The following is a 21,272-nucleotide window of genomic DNA, read 5'->3' on the forward strand; positions in this document are numbered from 1 at the left end:
GAATCTTCTCCACTCCCACCTCGCCCATGCTGCTTTTCCCTGTTGGCTCTTCCAATATATGGCCATTCCAAGAACCCCTGGCCCTTCTTGGGCCCAATGGACCAGGACCGGCCTCCCTGGCCCTCAGGTGCAATCCCCTGCAGTGCTGGCTAGAGGCTATCCCCCAGTGAGCCTCCCCGCTATGGGACTTCCGTCCATTGTCCAGCCCCACCTGCATAGGAGAAAGGAAGAGGTGACTTTCTAAGAGGTCTCTCATCCACAACAGCACCCTACTTGGTAAGTGGAAAGTGACGCACTCTGGATTCTCTTTGATTCTGTCACATCCTCTTACGCATGAATCAGCACCTCCACACTCACTACTTCTGCAGGCGACAGTGGTGATGGGAACTACCATTCCATTTAGGGATTACGGGAGAGACCACAATGGCCCCGCAAGAAAGAAAGAATACACAATGAGGTTGAATTCTTTTGTGGGAATGTTTGTATCTGTGCCAATTAAGGCCTTTGATTTATAGTGGTCTATTTTTTCCTTCGGTGTGCACCATCAGCCCTCTCCCAGAAGCCTCTTACCACTTTCAGGAAGAAGAATGTGTGTGCTTCAGAAGCCGCATTGATTAGCCAGGGATCTCGAGTAAGGTCAGGGTCACTGAGAGATTCAGGGTAACTGTCACTTGGGCTGCAAAGGGGGCTACTCTGCATGATGCATTCACTGCGCAGGAAGCTTGGCTGCCGTCTGATTCAAGCCTGGTTTGCAAAGACAGCCCTGCAGCAGTGACCAGGGGACCCAAGCCAATGACTAGTGTTCTGCTTCTGCAAACATGGAAGCAGAGGAGGCAGGCTGCTAGGTTCTCAGCTGCCAGCTCCATATGCTTTGACCCGATGAGTGCTCTGCTAGCAGCAGATCCAGCTCCCAGGAAAGATGGGTGTCATGCAGAGAACTGGCGGCTAACATTTGAGGTGTGCACTCATGCACTCTTTGGGATCCTCCCAGAATCATCCGGAGACCATTCCAACTGGCTGAACTGGTGCCTACAGAGGGGTGGTCGACATCCTCGTCTGGGGACAAACGAGCCTATTCTGCACCCAGGATTCTCAGTCCCCATTCTGAATTCACAGCCAGCCAACCACAGGAACACACCTAAGCTGGTTAAGCCTTTGCACTTTCCAGAGATCGATTCTGGGGCTGGCTAAGTTGCAGGGCCAGAAATGCACAGAGCTCAGCCCACTGCCAAGAAAAGGCAACACTTAACAATTAGTGCTATAATTGTCATTGTTGTTGCTACCACCCGGCCCTCAGTGCCCTCAGCACCTCTAGTCATAAGGCATCTCCCTAAGGGGTGCTCTCAGCGTGCCTCTACCTTAATCATCCCAAGAAGGAAGGTCCCAAGCAGGGGACTCGGGGGTTGCTGCATGGCTTCAGAAACTAAGATCATTGTAACGATAACATCTAATATTTAGGTCTTGATGTGCACTAAGCTTTAGGAGAAGCACTTTACCCTGCATGTAATTCTCTCTGCAGACCCATGCCCATTATTCTAATTGGAGAAGAGAGGAAACGGGTGCCTGGGGAGTGGACTATCTTGCCCTGGGACATACCTAGTGAGACCAGGAGCCGGGATTTGGGGGCCCTGAGCAGCCTGACTCCAGAGTCCACTCCGCTAGACTGTCCCGTAAGGCGGGATGCACAATAGTACCAAAAGCAATCGGCCCTAACACTCCTCCCCCAAAGCCTGCCACGGAGCAAAAAGGTGGCACGTGAGGGTCAGGCTCTGAAGCTATTTCTGTTTTGAGAGTCACTAAGAACATCACAAGAACCCTTGTGACCCGACCCCCAGTTCACCCTTCGAGTTGCTCATTCCCGCAGTGAGTGCCCCTGAGTATCTCTGGCAAGCCCAAGATGGCACAGGTGACGTCAGCATCTCCAGGACAGGGCCCCCTCCACTAACGGGGCATGGGAAGCCCAAAGAGGCCAGGGGTTGCATCCTTACTATGCACCACTGCGTCTCTGCTGCGGAAACGGACTGAATGAATGCAAAACAAAGGAAACTATTCCACAGAAGCAGAGGATGAAAACAGGCCCTTAAAAAAAAAAAAAAAAAAAAAAAACAAGCACCTGTAGGTAACGATGCATATCCCATAATCTCATCTATGTGTTCATGTTGCAAAAAATAACGAGACGTTAGCAGTTTCAGGATTAGTGTTCTCTTACTCTATTTCCCTCAACAAGAAACAGGATCTGCTCTGCATTAGAATTATAGCAAGAACTGGCTCTTAGCAGGAACCATATGATTTTAATGCACAGATGAATTTCAATTAGACATTTACCTAACCATGCTGATGTGTTTTAAATTTAACCCTAAATTACAGACTTTTCAAATAACTCTGCTCTTCCCTCTGCTTCTCTCTCTTCAATTTTGGTTTGGTTTTGTGAAAGGTCTGCTGGTAAAAATGAAGCAATACCAGTAACTTATCTACAAATTACGGGAAGGAGAAAGTAGGTTAAAAAAGATCAAGAAACTTAAAACGAGCATGATCAAACCACATCCGAGTTAGGCAGGAAACAATAGGAGACTGTTCTTGCTCAGAGGGAAGGAAGGTGAATCTTACCAGGACTATTGTCAAGCAAGTCATAAATGGGGTTCACCTCCACTCTGCCCAAGTTTCAAGTGCAGTCATCCGAACACAACAAAGTTCGATTCTGCACCCAGGGAAAGGCGATACCCGGAAGCAGAAAGCTGACACTTTCACTTGGGCTGGCAATTCCTTCCACACTCAAAACAATCTCATTTTTGGTTCAGGCGTCCACTACAACAAGCAGTTGTGTGTCTATCACAATGGAGGCAGGAACTTCATCCCAAAAGGAGGCCGGTGGGAGAAAGAACAGATCTCCTAAGGCTCCCTCTCATTAGAGGGTTCAACCAAAGTGGGTATCCCAAGCTGAGCGGTCGCCAGGAACTTTGTGCAATTTGCTTTTGCTCAAATTGCAAACCCCAAGCGTTGAGGCCAGTATCCTGCTGTGACACTGTACTAGAGTTTTGTAAGATGTAACCACTAGAGGATGACCAGGGCAAGGGGTATGATTATTTCTCACAACTGCATGCCTATCAATCGCAATGAAAAAACCTGCAAGCCCCAGCACCCCAAAGATCTCTGCGTTCATCTCTTGGAATACCAAGTCGAACTTTGGCACTGAATGTCTTACAGGAAGACCTTCTGGGACAAAGCCTGAGCAGTGACCAAAGAAAGTCCAAAGGGACTCAGCACATTCCAGCTTGCTATTAATGTAAATGCCGTACGGGTCTGTAGAGGCTGCATGGGGAGGGAGCACGTCCGATGGCAAACACATGCCCCGTCTGATGGCGGGGGCCGCCTCGGAGAAGCTTGCTGCGGAAACATGCGTATAATGGGGACCAGACCTGCTGACTGTTCAACGCAATCCCGAAATCTGGAGTTATATGTGGAACTTCCTAAATGTTAAAGTTGGTCATTCATAAAATTATCTTTTAAATACTTCAAAGACCAAACCAAACAGTTCTGAGGGCTGGACTGGACCCGTCAGGTACCTGATGGACACTTTCGATATATTTCCCTCCCATCCTCACCAACAGCCCTCTGGAGTTGGACCTGCTCCGCCTGTTTTCTAAATGGGGTGAAACAATGTGCGTGAAGGGAGCTGGCAGGCCTCAGCAGCTCGGACCGGGAGGCCCCGTGGGTTCTGTGGAGTCAGCATGCCACCGCTTGCGTTCAGTCGGCAAGACAGAGTTTAAGAAAGTTGCAGAGAAATGTCTCCAGCTCCATAAACACCAAGTCAGTTCCACGTGTGCTCATCTATGGTGTCCTGGCACGGGCCCCGAGGGGAGCCCTTCCCGGTTCAGTATTCGTCACCCCTGTCGCCGCTAGGTTACATCCTCTCGCCAAAAGCTACTCCTTCCCTTCAGAGCACTTCTAAGACTTGTGATAGTACATTTGTTTGTCTATTTGATCAACATCAGTCTCTCCTACTGGGCTATAAAGCTCCAACAAGACAGACTATTTAGGATTTTGTATATCCACAGAGCTAACACAGTGCCTAATCTAAAGAAAGGGCTTAATAAACACTTGTTGAATGAATCAAAGAAGGGATAGGCCAGACAAGGGCCATGAAAGGGCCCCATTCAATTCAGCTGAACTAATGCCACCACCACCAAGGCCAGAAAGTTTCTGGGAACCTTTTCAGAGGCTCTATGACTCCCTTCAACAGCCAAAGGGGGCCCAGCCAAGCCGCCACACACCAGAAAAACCAGCAGGGCAGGGACTCCTGTCACTGCACTCCGGGCGGTCCTGGCCTTTCGCACTACAGGATCACACTCCACCCACCTGCTAGCTCAGGTATGGCAACAGAGTCGACTGCCCAAGGGCAAACCTAGCCCTGTTACCTTTGTGCCTATTGCCTGAGAAACCGGTTGCAGAGATAGTGCTCCCCAAACAGCCTTTGTGTGAGACACTGTGCTCATCTCAGATACATATGCCAAGCCCAAGCTGCAACAGATACAAGGAGACAAGGTGCCTGCCAGAGCTGCTTAAAGCTGCTGCAAGCAGAGGGAACCTGGGGCAAGGGCCTTCCAGGGTGCAGGTACGGTAAGGTCATAGGGACAGAGGCAGAAACACAGGGCATGCTGGGGGAAAAGCAAGCTGGACTGGTACCAAGGAAGCCTGGAGCTCAGGACACAGGAGCAGGATAGTAGGGAAGACAGGCAAGAGACACAGGGGCCAGGCTGGGAAAACCTGGGAAAGAAATCATAACACCAGTCTCGGGAGTCTTCCTTTAGCAGAGTGCAAAATGCACAAACGTGCACAAACTGTAGATGTGCTCTGTTTAGGCCACAGCTGGGTGATCGTTTAAAACTCGGGAGTGTTGGCATTCAAATGCAGATTTCCAGCTTCTCTGGAAACATGAGGAAACCAGGAACTACTGCACCCATATTCCTGCAGAACTGACAAAGGATGCATATGCTCTCCAATTTGCCACAGTCCCCACCCTTCCCTACTGTTCTCTCATGGGGGCCCACATCATGCATAGATGTTCTCTGTCCAGCCTCTGTAGGTATTTGTGCCTTAGACAAGTATCCCCTCATTCCGTCCCAGTAACAGTGTCTCACAGATACATAACCTGGGGCCCAGAGCGGTACGATTTCCTGTTCAATAACATACGATCAATCAGATCCACTCAGTACCCAACCCAGGTTTTCCTGGGTACACATTTCAAGACTCTGATTAGGTTCCTTGAATCCCAGACCAGCTTACACATCATCATTGCTGTAGAGGCAGAATGTTGCGGTTTCTGGTTTTAGAGAAACACACGCATGAGCAAACTGAGCAGCGGCTTCTTATCAAGGTCTAGGAACAGTCCCAACGCTAATGACTTACACAACTTCTCTGAACATCCTGTTCGGTCTTAGCGTACATCTCAGAAAGATCACCATTCAGAATGACTTCAGCTAACGAGTTCACCAGGGGTGCGTGATGTATAATTAGGAAGACCTGGTGAGAAAGAAGACATCGGATTTGCATTAAAGCCTGCAATCTCTCCACCTCTCCCTTTCTGGATCAGAAACAACTAGGTTGGGCTACTTAGGCCCTGTGTTGAGCAGCATTCCCCGTGAAGCAAAATCCAAAGAATGGGTCCCATTTAAGAGAAGCCAGTGATGCCTCTCTCCATCCAGGGTCGGCCCCTCCTTCATTCAGACTGTTGCCTATTTGGCTGGCTGCTCCCCAGCGGAAGGAAGTGCATTAAAGCAAGACTGTCCCTCATGGCTGGGGGAAGCCAAATCCGGCTGATGTGGAACAACGTGGGAAAGCAGCAGCCAAACCAGCACACTCCTTCCTCTCCACAGGCATTTTAGTGTCAAATTTGATTATGCTAAGACTGGAAGGCACCGACCCAGCATTTCAGTTATAGACGGAAAGAAGGGGCCGGCGAGTCTTGTTCTAATCAAGGACTTGGCAAAGGGTCGGCTACCCAGAGATTCCATCGCTGGAACGAGCTCTGACCCCCGCGGTGGGTTTCAGCACACCAAGATTTCATGGCAGCGATGGGAGGTGTGGACGCTGTGGGGAAGGAAGGCCACACGAGCCAGAGTCAGGCCTAGTTGTGCCAGCATGCAAAATCAGAAGGCACTGCGCTGTCTGGGATGGCCCTGCTACCCCACCCTGTTGCCCAATGCTCAGAAGAACAGCTTTGGGAATCAGAGTATTCAAAGCTGGCTCAGACACACCTGCTACTTTGTTTGAAAATATAAAGACAACGCCAGTGGTGTAGCACAGCTTGGGACATACCCACCATTTTTACAGAAAAAGGGTGTGTGTGCATATTTGCATTTGCTTACATACACATGGAACAGGATTTCTAAACCCTGGCGCTATTATGCGGCCATAATTCGTTATTGTGGGGGGCGGGGGGGCTGTCGTGTGCATTGTGGGATGTTTGGCAGCATCTCTGGCCTCTACCCAAACAAACATGTCTCCAGAGGTTGCCAAACATCCCGGGGTGGGGGCGGCAAAATCACCCCCAGTTAAGAACCCCCTGCAGGCAATGTCTCTGGAAGGGCACAGGAAAACCCTATAACTATACTTATCTCTGGGGACAGAAATCAGGCAATGAAGCAAAAGTAGAAAGGAAACTTGGTTTTCACCTGTTTGAACTTTTTAACTTAAAAAATTTATTAAAAACAAACATTGTTAAAAAAAAAAAAGAAGAAGAAGAAGAAAAGAAGAAGAAGAAGAAGAAGAAGCAGCAGCAGCAGCAGCAGCTGAGCCAGACACTGAAACACTTCTGCATCTGGGCAATGGCACCTGGTGCCTGGGGGACGGAAGTAAGAGGGAGACTTCTAGAACGACAGCATCCCCGGTCACACTAAATTAGCGTCATTAAGGTGAATTTTCTGGGTTTTATAGCTGTGCTAATTAAATAATTTGTAAGGGTGCTTTGACGGAGGGACAAAAAGATATGAGATTTCTACCTGATTTGAGGTTTTCACACATTTTGGGCATCAATATGAAAAAGCTAATTGAAAACGCAGGGGAGGATGGGCCCTGTGGCTCCAGCTGAGGATGCCAAATCACATGCTATGCTTTTTGTGAGATACTGAGACAAGTCATTTGGTGCTTGAGCTGCTAGTCCTTCTCTAAGAAAACAGGAGCAAAGGGGTTCTCAGAGAAGGGGCGTGGCCTGACCCCACACTCCTGAGAGGAGACTCTGCCCATGCAATGCTCCAACAGCTACAGGGTCCTGGGAGTGCTTTCCACGGGATTCCTGTGGCTGAGCATCTGGCTGCTCAGGTCCTGCCAGACTCCCAGAATCCCAAGCAGGAGGTTCGGGCAGATTTGTAATGAGGTGGCAGAAAAGGGTGCCAGGAGAGGCTGGGGTTTGCATGGAGCTCCGTCGCACAGAGGGGCATTCAGAAGGAGTGGGAACCGGTGCAGAACTCCAGGCAAACAGAGCCCCCAGCATAAGACTCTGAGGGGGGAGCAAGGAGCAGGCCGCGTGTGGACCCCGACTGGCTTAGCCACCAGGGGAGGCCGGGGCTGCGACTCTTCTCAGCCCTGCCTCAATCTCCAAATGGCCCAGGGACCAAGGGCAGAAGGCCTTGGTTCTCTCGGCAAAGCCAATAAATACCTGCGCCACTGCAGAAGTGGGAACAGAACTCTGGTCAAACGTTTGACTACTTGACAGTCTAATGAGATGGACTTAAAGTCTGGACTGCTTGTAATAAAAATATTTTTAAAGTTATGTAACTGGGTCACCATGGAGTTTTTCCCTTCTTGTAAATATTACATAATTACGAGAAGGAAACACACTTGTTTAAGGAGGGGGAGGCAGACAAACTGGCTCAAGACACAAATCTGGGAATGGAGGCTGCTACAAGATACCTTCCAGAAGGTAATCTGGGAACTACAACCACGACAAAAGTCTTTAAAAACAGCCTCATTAGTCGAAGTTTGTTAAACCAAGGCTGCTGCAGGGATATACACACATAGTGGGTCCTGCAGTTTGGGGCTTATTTCAAAATACCATGAATAAGACCCATGCCGTCCACATCTCCAGAGTATTTAGAACACTCCTTGGTTGTTTGAAAACCTCAGTCCCCATGGTAAAAACCAAGCACATAAGTGCCAGGTTTGATATACTTTTCATTTTTCTTTCAATTTCTACCCACTACCACGAATAAGATACCAGCCCCTCTACTCTGTGTCTGAAAAATAGAGATCCTCCCCTTCCTTTTATTGTTGTTTTACTTCAAGATGGGGGATCCTGCAGAAAGAAGACAGGGCGATGTGGCCTGGTCCTCCAAAGGACCCCCAAATGTGGCTGGGGAAGCAGGCAAATGATGAACCATACCTGCGACAGGAGATAGAGAGAAACCGGCAGGCTGATCTTCGGGCGTTCTCCTCCCTAGTGAGGGTTAAGGGAAAGAGACAGAAGTCCAGGTCACACACGTGAGCAGCACAAAATACATGAAGCCAAAAGCCACCTGTCTGAAGGCGAGGCAGCCTGTCCCCCACTTCCCCCACGCCCCCAAGGCTGTTCTTTCCTGGTACTAGTGAAAAGTCCACTCTGCAAAATAAATTCGCAATCTAATCCCATCCAATACCATTCTCCAGGCCTCTGTTTTTCCACCTGAGAAATCCTTCACCATTAGTCACGGATTAGAAGCTGGGTCCAAGAGAAGAACTAGCTCCTTAAATTACTAGGAATGTGAATTTCCCCCAGCTGGGGCACTGAGCCCACTGCCCCACAGGAGAGGCCTCTTCTCAGGAAGAGCTTTCAAAATGGGCCAAGGAAGGGTTGGGGCACTCTGGCCTTGGGAAAGTCCCTTGTTTGTACTGAACTTCAATGTGCTCCATCCTACATCAACCCTGTGAGGATCTTCAAGACCCTGCTTTGGTTCAGGTAGGTTAGCTGCCTTGGCCAAGGCCACAGAGTGAGGAAAGGGAAGAAGCAGAATTTGAACCCAGGTCTGAAAACTCCAAGGCCTGTGCTTTCTCTGCCTCCCCGAGCCGCCTCTGATAGATCTAGTTACAGCTGCAGTTTTCTTCTATTTACTGGTTTTTAGAAAGAATCTCCATGTTCCATCTCCAAAAAGAAAGCTACAACCCCCTGGGGCACATCCGCAGAGGCTGGAGCCCCTGCACAGTAACCAACTGGCTCCATCCTGCCTCCTGCTGAGGTCTCTGCCCCTTAACTCTGGGAAGGACTGGGCAGAAATTCTCACGATAGGATCTGAGAACGGCCAGCTCAAAGCCACCTGGGGGACAGGTTAAAGATGCAGACGGCAGGTCCACTACAGATCCATAGAGCCAGAACCTGAGACGGAGAGCAGGCCCCCGAGGATGTGCATTTCAATACCCACACAGGATTCTAAGCCTAACTGTGGACAGTCACTGCTCTGGGATCTTTTCCGAAGTGTGCTCCAACCCTTCCCATCCATTCTGTGCAAGTTCTGTGGCTGACTGGATCTTCTGCAAGTCAAGTCACTCTGGCGACTATCAGAAAAAGTTACCAGGAATGACAATAGCTCAAGCGTAGGATGCACAGAAACCAAAAACCTAAATTCATAGAGGTTTCCTGTTTCCTTCTGGTGTCCTGTTCTTTTCCCACTCACTTTTATAGCTGTCCCCCCAACACACACACACACTCTCCCTCTCAGCCTCCCCTCTTTCCACCTACCCCGCCTCCCCCAGGAAATAAAAGGAAAGGAAAAGAAAACCAGTGTGCTTTTGAAAGGCATCTCTCTCAGGCTCAAGCCCTGGTCCCTTGCAAAGCTTGGTCCTATTCAAGGGGACTGTCCTTCCCCCTTCTGAAGACTGCCTTCAGCCCACAGGTATGGTGGGGCCAGGCCCCCAGACCCACCTTGTCCTGGTTCTCCAGTGAGTACACGTAGAGGGGCAGGAAGAGCCTGTTGAGCAGATGGTCTGTGAGCACGTCATTGAGGAACTCACAGTTGATGATCAGGATGTCATTGAGATAGTGCAGGTGGTCCAGGTGCTCGGCCACCAGGTCACTCAGTTTCCCCCGATTCCGGTGTCTGCCAAGAAAAAGGACAGCCTTAGCCTGGAAGCCAAAGCACGGAGCCTTTGGGCCTTGGCCTGGGACTTGGGTCAGATGGAGTGTTTCATTCATACAACAAATATTCACACAACAAACAGGCTCAAGGGACACTTATACTGGCCCTACTGGTGGCATACACACAGGGAAAATGGGCAGGTATAACACAATCAATTGTAGGGGACTCCTGGGGTACCCCCCACCCTCTGGGGGCCTCACCACAACTCACCCACTACCACCACCACAGCCCAAAACAAAATGGGTAAATAAAGCAAAATCCAGCTCCCTTAGCAAGCCATTCCACAAGAGTAGCTGCTAGTCAATGTGGCAAGATCCCCTGCCTCCCAAGATAAGGAGTATTAATGGAGCAATAAATCCTTGCTAATTAAAATGCTCCAGAGGAGTACCAAAGAGAAAAGCAGTCCTCAGCAACCACATCCAACCCCCTGGCCCTGACCATATGGGGGCAAAGCGCAAGGAGGTGACACTCGACCCCAGGCCCAGAGGTCTCTGTCTCTTTCCAGTAAAGCAACAAGCATGCTTCTTGGGCCCCATGGGTCATCAGTCTTACACTTGCCAAGAACAGAACCCCAAAAACAGCTAGTGGCACACTTTCACTACCCCCAAAGTGGTATCTGTTGCAAGGAGCAATGTAGCTGTGGTAAGACATTTTGTTTGTATTATAATTATTACTCAAGTAATAGATGGTCATTTCAGAAGACGGGAAATTGAAGAAGAAAAAGCAAAAGACATCAAGGTCTCCTGTAGTCCAACCACTAAGAGATAACATTTTGGGACTTGTGACCCTACAGTCTGTTTTCCTATTCCCATTTCTATGTCCCCCTGTAATCACATCTAAATGCAAGTATTATGTATCTATCCATCTAACCATACGTGCCTTAAAAAAAAAAAAAGTAAAAATAGGATCAATGTTGTTTCTTTCACATAACTAATAATTCTTAGTGTACTCTAATAAGCTATTTAATGAATATACATAGCAAATACATGTTGTAAAAGCTAACAGTATGATGAGTTCCTATGAGCCCACCATCCAGCCGAGACTTACAACATTTATTCGCTATGTTTTGCAACCTTTTCCCCTATTTAGTAAGATACTGTGGGAATTTTTCTTCAGCAAGATAGTTAACACACTTTACTTTTTAAACCTTTAGTTTAAAAAAACATATGCAGATGGGTTTAAAAGTTAAAGGGTATTGATAAGCTGATAATAAAATACAGCAGCTCTGGCCCAGTCTCTCCAGAGAAGGCAGGTTTTAACTTTTGAATTGTTTCTGTGGATAGTGCCACCCACACCTCTAGAAAATCTTCAAGGTCGTCTATTTTGAGCCATTTTAGATATCGTGTAATGACCGCCTGGTATGACGGAACTCTTATCGTTCCCTCCGCCCCTCCCCCCAAGTCATCAACAAGTGGTGTTGACATCATCAGGACCATTCACCGTAGGGCCACACAGAGGATGAGGAGTCCACTTCCTTCCTGGAATAACTTTTTGCCTTTTCTGGAATCAAGTGCCACATTATGTGTCACATCCATAACTACTCATCTCCATAAATGTCCTGGTTTTCCCAAATGCCCTGTCGGATCTGCCACCCACCTATCCCCGCTTCTTTCCCAGTATTGGGGCTCATATTCCATGGCTTGAGCCCTGTCCCCCAGGAGACCTCCTTCCTGGATCCCCTTATCATCCCGAGCCGCCTAGGTGAGCCTCTCTCCAGGGCTCCACTAAGCTGTCAGTCTGGGGCAGTAGTTCTCCACAGACGGCGATTTTGCCTCAAAGGAGACATCTGGCAATGTCTGGGGACGTTTTTGGTTGAAACAACTGGAAAAGGGGCACTGCTGGAATCTCGTGGGTGGAGACCAGGGATGCTGCAAAACATCCTACACAGGATGGCCCCCCAGAACCCAGAATTCCCTAGTTCCAAAGATCAATAGTGCCGACTTGGAGGGATCTTGCTCTGGGACTTGTATTCATCATTCTGGGGCCCAAATCACCATCTTAATCTGTTGTGTTGTTTGTTTGTTTGTTTGTTTTTAACAGATTTACAGAGATATAATTCCCACACCATAAAATTCTCCCATTTCAAGTGTACAATTTAATGGTTGTTAGTACATTTGCAGAGTTGTCCAACTGTCCTCCTGATTCACTTTAGAACATTTTTAACCCCTCCTCCCAAAACAGCCCTATAATCCCATTTCCCCTCAACACACCCCCTGTTCCATCTTGGAAAACCACTAGTCTATGCTCAGTCTCTCCAGACCTGCCTGTTCTGGGCATATGATATCAGTGGGGTCATACAGAGTGTGATCCTTTACATCTGGCTTCCTTTACTGAGCATCATGCTCTCAAGGTCCAAGCATGGCATGCCATGTGTGAGCACTTCCTTTCCTTTTACTGCCCAGTATCATCCCACTGTATGCAAACGCCCCATTTTGTTTATCTGCTCACCAGGTGGCGGATCTTCTTACTCTTCCTACCAGCTGCCTGGCACCCCATATACGGGTGCGCTGATTTCAGTGACCCTCTTCCCTTCTAGGAGGTATGAGAGTTGTTTCTAACTTTCCGCAGTTATAAAAAGTGGAAGGTGGGTGGAACCTTTCCGAGGACAGAAGTCCACATTCGGCCAACACACAGGTGGGGAAGTTTCGTGCTAGTGTTTTATTTCCCCTCGATGAAAATGGAATTCTCCCCTAACTACTCTCTCTGCCTGGGAAACACCCGCGCCCAACTCCCCCCCACAAGGCGGTCACTTACTCCTCATCAGTCTGCACACAGTTATCAAGTTCGATCACATGGCTCCCGATGAACCAGACCAAATTGGAGAAGTAAGGAACGGCGGTTTTATCTCTGATATAGTGCAGCATGGCCTGGTTATCCACTGAGAAAATTCACAAAAGAAGAAGAAGGAAAAAAAGTCAAGCTACCAAAAATAACTGGGGGAGATTAAAAAAAAAAAAAAACCCACAATGAAAAAGCTCTCTGCTATAATCTGAACCTTTTCTGTCTTTCCTGGGAATACTAGAAAAATGGTTATCTTATTCATGAAACCATACACATCAAGGCAGTTCTTATGCTATTTTTATAGTTAATAAAATGAATTAATTGGGCTAAACATTAATAGTGCAATCAGAAAGGCTACTTCTCAGCAATGTATTTAGCTTAACTACAATGGAAACCATGCCATTATCAGGCAAGTTTCCTGTATATTACGTGTAAGGATAAGTTAAGAAAGCAGAAAACCAGAAGTTAATAACTTACATGACACTGGAATAAGGAACACAGGAATCGTCATTGAAGGAAAGGCAAAAAACAGACAACAGTTAACAGGGTTAGGAACTGGGATGGTGAGACAGTTGCTCAGAGGGACAGAGGGCCAGGGCAGGAGGCACCTAAAGATATGGGCTGGAAGAGAACAAGAGAGAGGAGAGAGCAGGGGCGGCAGAACTGGGGCTCAGACCAGGGCACAAACTCAGCAGCCTGCTGGGTGGGCTGGTGACTCAGTGAGTGAGGCTGGGAGACCCAGCCTGTGAACTAGGGAGCCCGAGCCTCAACCCCAGGGAGAGGCGCTGCTTCTCAGTGCCCGCTCACCACTGCCCTACAAGACTGTGGGCCCCGAGCAGCCAAGTCTCTACTTTCAAGTCAGAAACCCACAGAGTGACCCAAGATCTCCCCGTGTTTAAATACTGGCAACTATGTATCTTTTCAAGGAATACCTAAGCCAATCAAAACACGTCTGAGGGCTGGATCCAGCTCTCTGACCCTCCCTTTGGAACCCTGGGGGGGGGGGGGGGGGGGGGGCCCACCAGGCTCTTAGGCTCTTCAGTTTAGAGCAATCCCACAACAAGGCTGGAGTGAGTCCTTGAGGAGCTCCTCCCACCCCCAATTAGGGGTCATCTCAAGTAATAACATCATAACTCAAAACTCATGAAGGTCAAAGCCCTTTAGTCCTTGAGAATATGGAGTCCCAGCTCCAGTGTGGTGACTCCAGGGCGAATAACCCCAGTGTCAAGCAGAGAAGGCATGCCCTCAGGGGGGCAGTTCCAGGCGAGGGAACTTGCGTCCAGCCAGACTTTGTGCCAAGGCGGGCAAGGAACCCGTGGAAGGGCTTTCTCCCAGAGGCGACGTTTTGGGCATTAAGTACATCTTGACAAAAGGCTAATCTGTTGGACTTTGCAGTCCGTTGAGAATACAATGCTGCCCCCTGCTGTTCGTGACATCAAATGCTTCTACATTATTTAAAGATCCCATAACCCCAGGCTGTACTTAAGTACAGTTTACAGCCTGAAACACAAAAATGTAAATATAATATTCAAAAGACAACTCCGCTTTATCTAAGTATCACATGGCTGCTTGGAGTCCCACACGTGCCTGTCTTAGGACATTACTACTACTGTGTGTCCGTACGGAGACTTCAACATGTAGGACTAAGTGCACGCAAGGGAAGTGGCACAAAACTTCACGGAAGAGGCCTGTTAAATGTTCCATGACTACGAGCCTTTCATGAGACATGCAACCCCAGCTGTCATACATGAGCCCCCTGTCCCCACCGGAGAGCTGTGTATACAGACTCAAGAGAGCAAGCCCCAGCCGTCAGGTTAGAAATCAGACAAGGCCTGAGTGCCTAGGGAAGCTTACCTTTGTAGACGTTCAAAGTTATGGTTCTTACAGCAATTCTAACCATGCTTTCAGGGTGATTGAAAAACTTGATGGCTTCTGTGTACAGGGCAAAGTCATTAGTGTGCTAAAACAAAAGAAGTACCAAAAACGAGTTACAAACCCATAGGGCAGGCCTCCCCCCACCCAGCTTTCTGAATCCTACCAAATATCCATAAAAGTGGAAAAAACCATTATCCCCCATGAACCTTGAGCCAGTGGTTCATTCCCAGTGGGGAATGTGGGAAGGAATGGGGGAGGCGAGACAGTCCCAGAACAAATAAAAAAGGGTCTCGACAATGCCAGACCTGGGCTTGTGATGTGTCCTGCCACTTCGCAGCTGCGTGCTATAATATTCCTCAGCCTCTGTGCCTGCGCCTATAAAATGGGAATCACAACGCCCACTTCACAGATGCTAGGAGTCACTGAGGTGATTTCAGGGGCTGGAGCCTAGCACCGGACCTCCCACCTAACAAGCATCAGCAGTGAGGCCGGTTGTTACTCTCAGAGGCCACTTCAACTAATGAAAGGCAAGTGTGAAGTTTTATGGCATTCAGAATCTCTTCTGGCTAGGACACATTTCTCTACTTAGAAATACTAAAAATAAACACATTACCATGGAGGAGGAGGGGTTGGGGAATCTGCTGGCATTAAACAGATACCATCAGAAGGGATCAAAGCAGTTCCGAAGCAGAGAACTGCACTGCTGGGGCCTGGATCTGGGCCTAGAGCTGTGCGGGGCAAGCTCTGCTGCCCTCTCCTGGCCAGTGTCCCACATGGCTCTGCATCCCCGCTCCAAGGGCACCCGTGGGCAGTGAGGGCGTGGGGAAGAGGCAACAGCCGGCCTAGAGCACGGTGACAACTGTCTAATGGGGGCAATGCCACTTTGAGCACTAGACGTGTACCCTTGGCAAGTGGTAGCTACAGCACTGGCCGACATGCAAGAGGAAACTGAGCCCACCTCAAAAATAAGGCTGCTACAGCTCCCCTGGTGACCAGCAGGATGTTCTTCCAGAAGCATCGCTCTGGTCCCAGAATCGCAAGGTCCTATCCTCTCATCCTGGGGTACACAGCCCAGCTGCACCTGAGTGGAGCTACCTCTCTCTGGCCTGAATTTCATCCACCCGGGGAGTCTCTGGCACGATGCAAAGATCATCTACGTGTCTCTGGACATGGTGAACTAGCACCTACCATCTGCCAGATACTGGGCCACACGATGTTAATTTTTCAAACTGCCATACATTTTGTGGCTGTGGTTGACAACTAATGTTTCTTCCCTCTGAGACCAGTTCTTCCCCACTCCAGGCTGTTCTTGCTGCATCCCATGGGGACAGCTGGATGGATTTTGCCCACACTCTGAGGGTATGTTTGAGTGGACGGTCTGATTCTAGAGAGAAGCAGACAGAAGCAGACAGCACATGGCTGTGTGGTAGCCCACCTCCGGGACGGCCCAGTGACCATCAATACAGTGGCCTGTATTCATGTGCTATCATGCTCTCCATACTGGGTCAGGGCCCACCTGTGTGACCTGAATAACATGGTGGGAAAGATGGTGTGTCTCCTCTGAGGCTGGGTCACAAAAGGTACTGCAGCTCGTCTTGGTGTCTTGGGTCACTTGCTCTGGGGAAAGCCAGCTGCCATGCCATGAAGGCACTCAAGCAGCCACTGGAGAAGCCTATGGAACTGAGGCCTCCCGCCAAAGGCCAGCACTGACTGGTCTGCCGCAGGCGTGAGCCGCCTTGGAAGCAGATCCCCCGAACCCGATCCAGCCTTCACATCTAGCCTCATGAAAGACCAAGCAGAGCTGCCCTGCGAGGCTGCTCCCAAATTCCCGACACCCGCTGAGAGAGATGTGGCACGATTCTGACCAGGAAGACACAAGAGGAAGTCTCCTGGGGGGCTTCTGGGAAAGAAGTGTTTTTAGAAGTTAGAAAGGAACACAAGAAGGGAAGCGATCTCTTCAGGCTTTTCGGCAGTGGTGCATGAATATGTGATGTTTGGAGCTGCTGCAGCCATCCTGAGACCATGAGGGGTCAAGCCTGAGGACGGTTGCCAACTATATGATCAGCGGAGCAGACAGATGAAAAGAGCCTGCATCCTCAATGAAGCGGCCACAGGATGAACCAGACCAGGAGAGCCAGTATCGGTCCCTTTTACCAATGAGATAAACTGAGCTTCTCAAGTTCCTTTTCACCATGAAAACAGCAGCAACTTATTTACTAAAATTGCTAGTAATTCTCCCAAGGAATACCAGGGACGTTAGCTAGTGAAGGGCAGCAATGGCTGTGATTTTAAGGAGCCAGGTACGTACTAGGGGCTTTGAAGACATCATCTCATTTAATTCAACCCCTGGAAAATCCTGCCAGGTGTAGATTCTCATCCCCGTTCCCAGATGGGAAGACTGAGGCTCGGAGGACGGAGAAGTCTCTGAGGTCATGCAGCAGGGAAGTGGCAAAGCCAGGGCGAGCCACACTGCAGGCTTTTCCCACAGGGAAGCACAGCCCCGAGTTAACGTTCAGGCCCTTCTCCCTGCCGAGAAGGCAATGCTCTCGGGTAGCACAAACTGAATTTTACTTAAAAACAGAGAGGTGACTTATAAATTAAAAAAAAAAAAAAAACAAACCACCAACATTTTTTTTTTTTAAAGCAGGTCAAGGTCTGACAGTGTCGCTATGAACATCAGGTAAGGGTGAGCATGCAAGTGCTTTGTCAACAGATATGAGGCCACCCGGCCTGAAAGTGCTGTTCTGACCGGCTAGCTTTCCGCCCCAATGTACGTACCCCTCTGGCACTTACTTACCTCGTTGTAAAAGAAATGGACAGTGTGGTTGTTGAGTTTTAACGAAAGTGTTTTCAGGAACGATATATAATAGGCCATAATCTCCTCATCGGAAAAGTCAAACTTATGGACAATGATAGAATTTACATAGTTATTAGAGAGCAAATAATCTAGAGGGAGGAAAAAAAAAAACAGAACACAAAACAGATGGGTTAATTCGTGTCGGAGGAAAGCCAAGCAGACAAAGTCAGGTAACAGAGGACTCTGAATATGCTCGAACCCATCAAGCTTCTGGGTTGCTGGGGTTCAAAAGGGCAACAGGGAGCAACTTCACCTTTAGCCAACACAGAAATCAGGCAGCCGCTATGCGCAGCCTCCAGAAAGTACAAGAGCCATGAGAGAGAAAGGCCCGGGCTACCCCTCCCTCCTACACCAAATAGAAAAAACTTCTGAACATTTTTTTCCCTGCTGGCAAAGTTCAACATAGAGGTGGGGGTGGGGCAGATGTGCTGGTGTGTGGGCATTTTCACAAACCACCCACACATGAGGGGAAAAAGCACTGTATTTTATTAAAAGCTGCTCCATGTTGCCATCAAGAGTCACAGTGCCATCCCTGAATGTGACAAAGGGCTGTGTGGTTTTTTTCCTCCCCATAGAGCAACATGATTTCCTAAAAGCTACTTCATGCCAAATCCTCCACTCCACGCCCAGCACCAGGCTGAGTGCTTTACATTATCACCACAACAATCGGATCCGGCCCAGCAGGTCTTGTTCTCCCCATTTTGCTGAGAATTAAAAAAAAAAAAAAAAAAAAAAAAAAATTCAGAGAGGCTGATTAACTTTCCAGACGTCACAAAGACCGTCAGTCCCAGAGATGGAATTGGAAGTCAGGTCCTAGGTCAAAGTCTGTGTCAATGTCATGCACTAATGGGGATGAATAATGAAGGCTGGGTGGCAAGGGCCCGAAGCAGGGGGGTCAACTGCAGAACGGCCACCCTCGTCCAAACCCCCAGCCCCTGCAGAAATGGAGGCCCAGCACCAGGGGAGGCTCCAACTGTGTGAGGGAAGCTGGAAAACATCTGAAGGCTGCCTGTGACTCTGCAATGGTGGCCACAGGACCAGCTAGTTCTTCATGCTGGACTGGCAGGCAGAAATAGGTCTACAGGCCAGCTGCAGCCTGTGGGCCTGCAGTTCGCAACCCTGGCCTTGGGTCCTTGTCCAGGCAAGTCTCTGGGTCCTTCCCAGCCACCCTGCAAAGTAGGTGCTGCCATCCCACACTGTGTATCCTGTGGGCAGCCAGTCTGTGAGCGCTGCACCATCCCACCGCCACCCCCCAATAGTTAAAGGCATAATGGGATCAACACCCACACCTGCAGGCAGATGTGGTAAGGCAGTAAAGCTCAATGGCTGGGAACCTGGCTACTCAAAATCTGGTCCTCAGACCCCGCAGCCCAGCATCACCTGGAGCTCATCAGACACATGGAACCTTGGGCCCCAGCCCCGCCCACCGACTCAGATCTCTGGGGTGGACGAGGTACACTGGGCGTGTTAAGGGGCCCTGCTCGTATTTCAGAAGCCTTGCGTTTGAAGGGGACTTGGAGCCACATTGCCCCTGCCCCTTCTAGCTGGGTGACCCTGGGAAAGCCGCTTACCCTCCCTACTCTCCAGTTTCCTTGTCCAAAAACAGGAATAACAGTACCTTCCCCAGGGGTCGGCTGTGAGGATTAAAGCAGACGAAGCACTATGGACAGTGAGGGGCACAAAGCAAAAGCACGCAGTAATGGCAGCTACCACCATGTCTCTTAGCAGTATTACGTGGAGACCCCGGAGACCCCACTGACCCTCCAGCCACCAGGACCAAACACAGTTGGTCTTGGGAGAGAACGGGAAACAGACTGTTATTTCATGCCAAAGAGGTACCCAACCTAAACCAAAGTACGACTAGAAAGGCTGCCATCACCAGATGCACCCCAAAGAATCATCCAGGAGCCCGGGGCGGCAAGAGGGACCATGGCAGCGCCCACTGCTGGGTTCTTCTCAGAAGCCAGCTCTCCAGGAAAGCCACTGCCCTCAGAAAAGCATCCTGGGTGTTCTTGGCTTTAGAGACAGGCCCTGCAGTCTGTAGTCTTAGCACAGTTTTCTCTACCTCCTGACTCTAACAATTTCTGAGGCAAATCCTGAAGCTCCAAGACAGGAGGCAGTGGGTCTGGGCGGGGGGTCCTAAGAATCTTAATTGACTTGTTTAAAAATGACATTACACACATCATAACTCTTCAGTGTACAGCTCGATGTGTGTGGAAATTTACATACAGGTGAATCTTAAATCCAGGTGCCTATGTATTTATATGTATATATAGCATATAGACACACACACAGGGGTATATACATATACACACCACGAATCTCAGGTGTCCAGCTGGATGAATTTTTGCAAACATTATACACCACGTAAGGACCATCCAGATCAGCCAGAACATATCTCTAGCTCCGCAGAAGGCTCCCTGACAGCCCTGCACAGTCAACCCCCTCTCCCCAACAATAAGCCCTACTTTGACTTGAAGCACACAGACTCGTGTTGCCTGTTCTCGAGCTTCCTATCCATGGACCACATGACACGCACGCTTCTCGTGTTCTGGCCTGTCACCGGTCACCATATCTGAGAGGCATCCGAGTTGCCACACGCAGAGGCAAGAATCCACTCCTTTCCTCCATTTTGCCATGTAGTGCTCTATTCTGTGCACAGTCCACAACCTACCCACCTAGAATCTTAACTTGTAACAAGCAGCCCAGGTGATCCTGAGGCCTAGAGCCCTTCTTCCCCATTCTGTCCTGGCTGTGGCTGGAGATGAATGAGCTGGCAGGAGAACGGACTATGGAGATGTCACGGGAAGCCCCACCCTGACTGGCTGGCGGCTTCCAGGCCACCAGGGGCATGGACGCCGCTGCTGGCAGCTTCAGACATACAACCAAGAGCCTCTCGGCTGCACTCTTGAGCTGGAAAAGCCACATGCTCCCATCATTCCCCAGCAGGGACTTTTCCAGGGCCTCCACAGGATGACTCTGTGGGTGGTGAGGGCCACCGTGGAGGCAGCCGAGGTGCCTCTATTATTCGGCTGGGATTTTTCTACTACCCCCTCACTGGGTGGCCGACTTTCTGTGGTATCCTTTTCTCAACCCAGGAGTCTCTAAGTAATCTCAGTCTCTCGGGCCCTCTGTGACTTAGGTCACCGAACCCGACAGGCGATAGGTGCACTTGTGAAATGGCTGCTGGTAATAGTGAAAACCCGGAAAGCACCTCGATGACCGTGGGCAGGTTGACGAGCTCAGGGCTCAGCAAGACGCAGCTCCGGAGCCACACTAGGTGGGGGCACGTGAACGGGATGCATGAAGATCTGAGATACGGCAGGAAGTCGGGAAAACAGAAACAAATGGCAAAATGCTATGTGTCCACTGGACTGTGAGGGAGAGGCTCTGCGGAACTTTTGCTTTCTATATTCTTGTGCTGTTTGGTTTTTGGTGCTGTTGTTTCAGAATAAGGACGTTTCCTTCCTATGACTGGAAAATAAAAATGAGAGCCAAAGTCACGTGTCCTCCTCCCCCCCGCCCCCAATCGAAGTGCTGTAAAAGGTGGTGATGTCTGCCCCTTCTGCAGGGCTTATAAAAGCTCTCTGGTGAGTTCTTCCTAAAGACAGTGACGTCTGCCTGCGTTTCTCATAGAACAGCCCCCTTTTCAGTCC

General features: G+C 49.4%; 1 protein-coding gene across 14 annotated transcripts in view; it reads right to left on the minus strand.

Annotated features, from left to right (window-relative positions):
- Positions 1-21,272, minus strand: part of CLEC16A (C-type lectin domain containing 16A) — a 200,126-nt gene that overhangs the window by 161,207 nt on the left and 17,647 nt on the right. For 13 of the 14 annotated variants that reach the window (XR_012380441.1, XR_012380442.1, XM_025855519.2 and 10 more), the window contains exons 4-9: positions 17,557-17,705; positions 14,739-14,844; positions 12,858-12,981; positions 9,890-10,064; positions 8,378-8,431; positions 5,407-5,520 (exon numbers count right to left, since the gene is read on the minus strand). Coding sequence is in view for 12 of the 14 variants with exons in the window: in XM_025855519.2 (XP_025711304.1) it covers positions 5,407-5,520; positions 8,378-8,431; positions 9,890-10,064; positions 12,858-12,981; positions 14,739-14,844; positions 17,557-17,705 (722 nt within the window). In the remaining 2 variants the exon portion in view is untranslated. The remainder of the gene's footprint in view (positions 1-5,406; positions 5,521-8,377; positions 8,432-9,889; positions 10,065-12,857; positions 12,982-14,738; positions 14,845-17,556; positions 17,706-21,272) is intronic. The other variant, XM_025855522.2, reaches the window with a different exon arrangement.

The sequence above is a fragment of the Callorhinus ursinus genome, unplaced genomic scaffold, assembly GCF_003265705.2.
Source record: "Callorhinus ursinus isolate GAN/ISIS: 27379988/994484 unplaced genomic scaffold, GSC_fseal_2.0 scaffold13, whole genome shotgun sequence".
NCBI classification, from domain to species: Eukaryota; Metazoa; Chordata; class Mammalia; order Carnivora; family Otariidae; genus Callorhinus; species Callorhinus ursinus.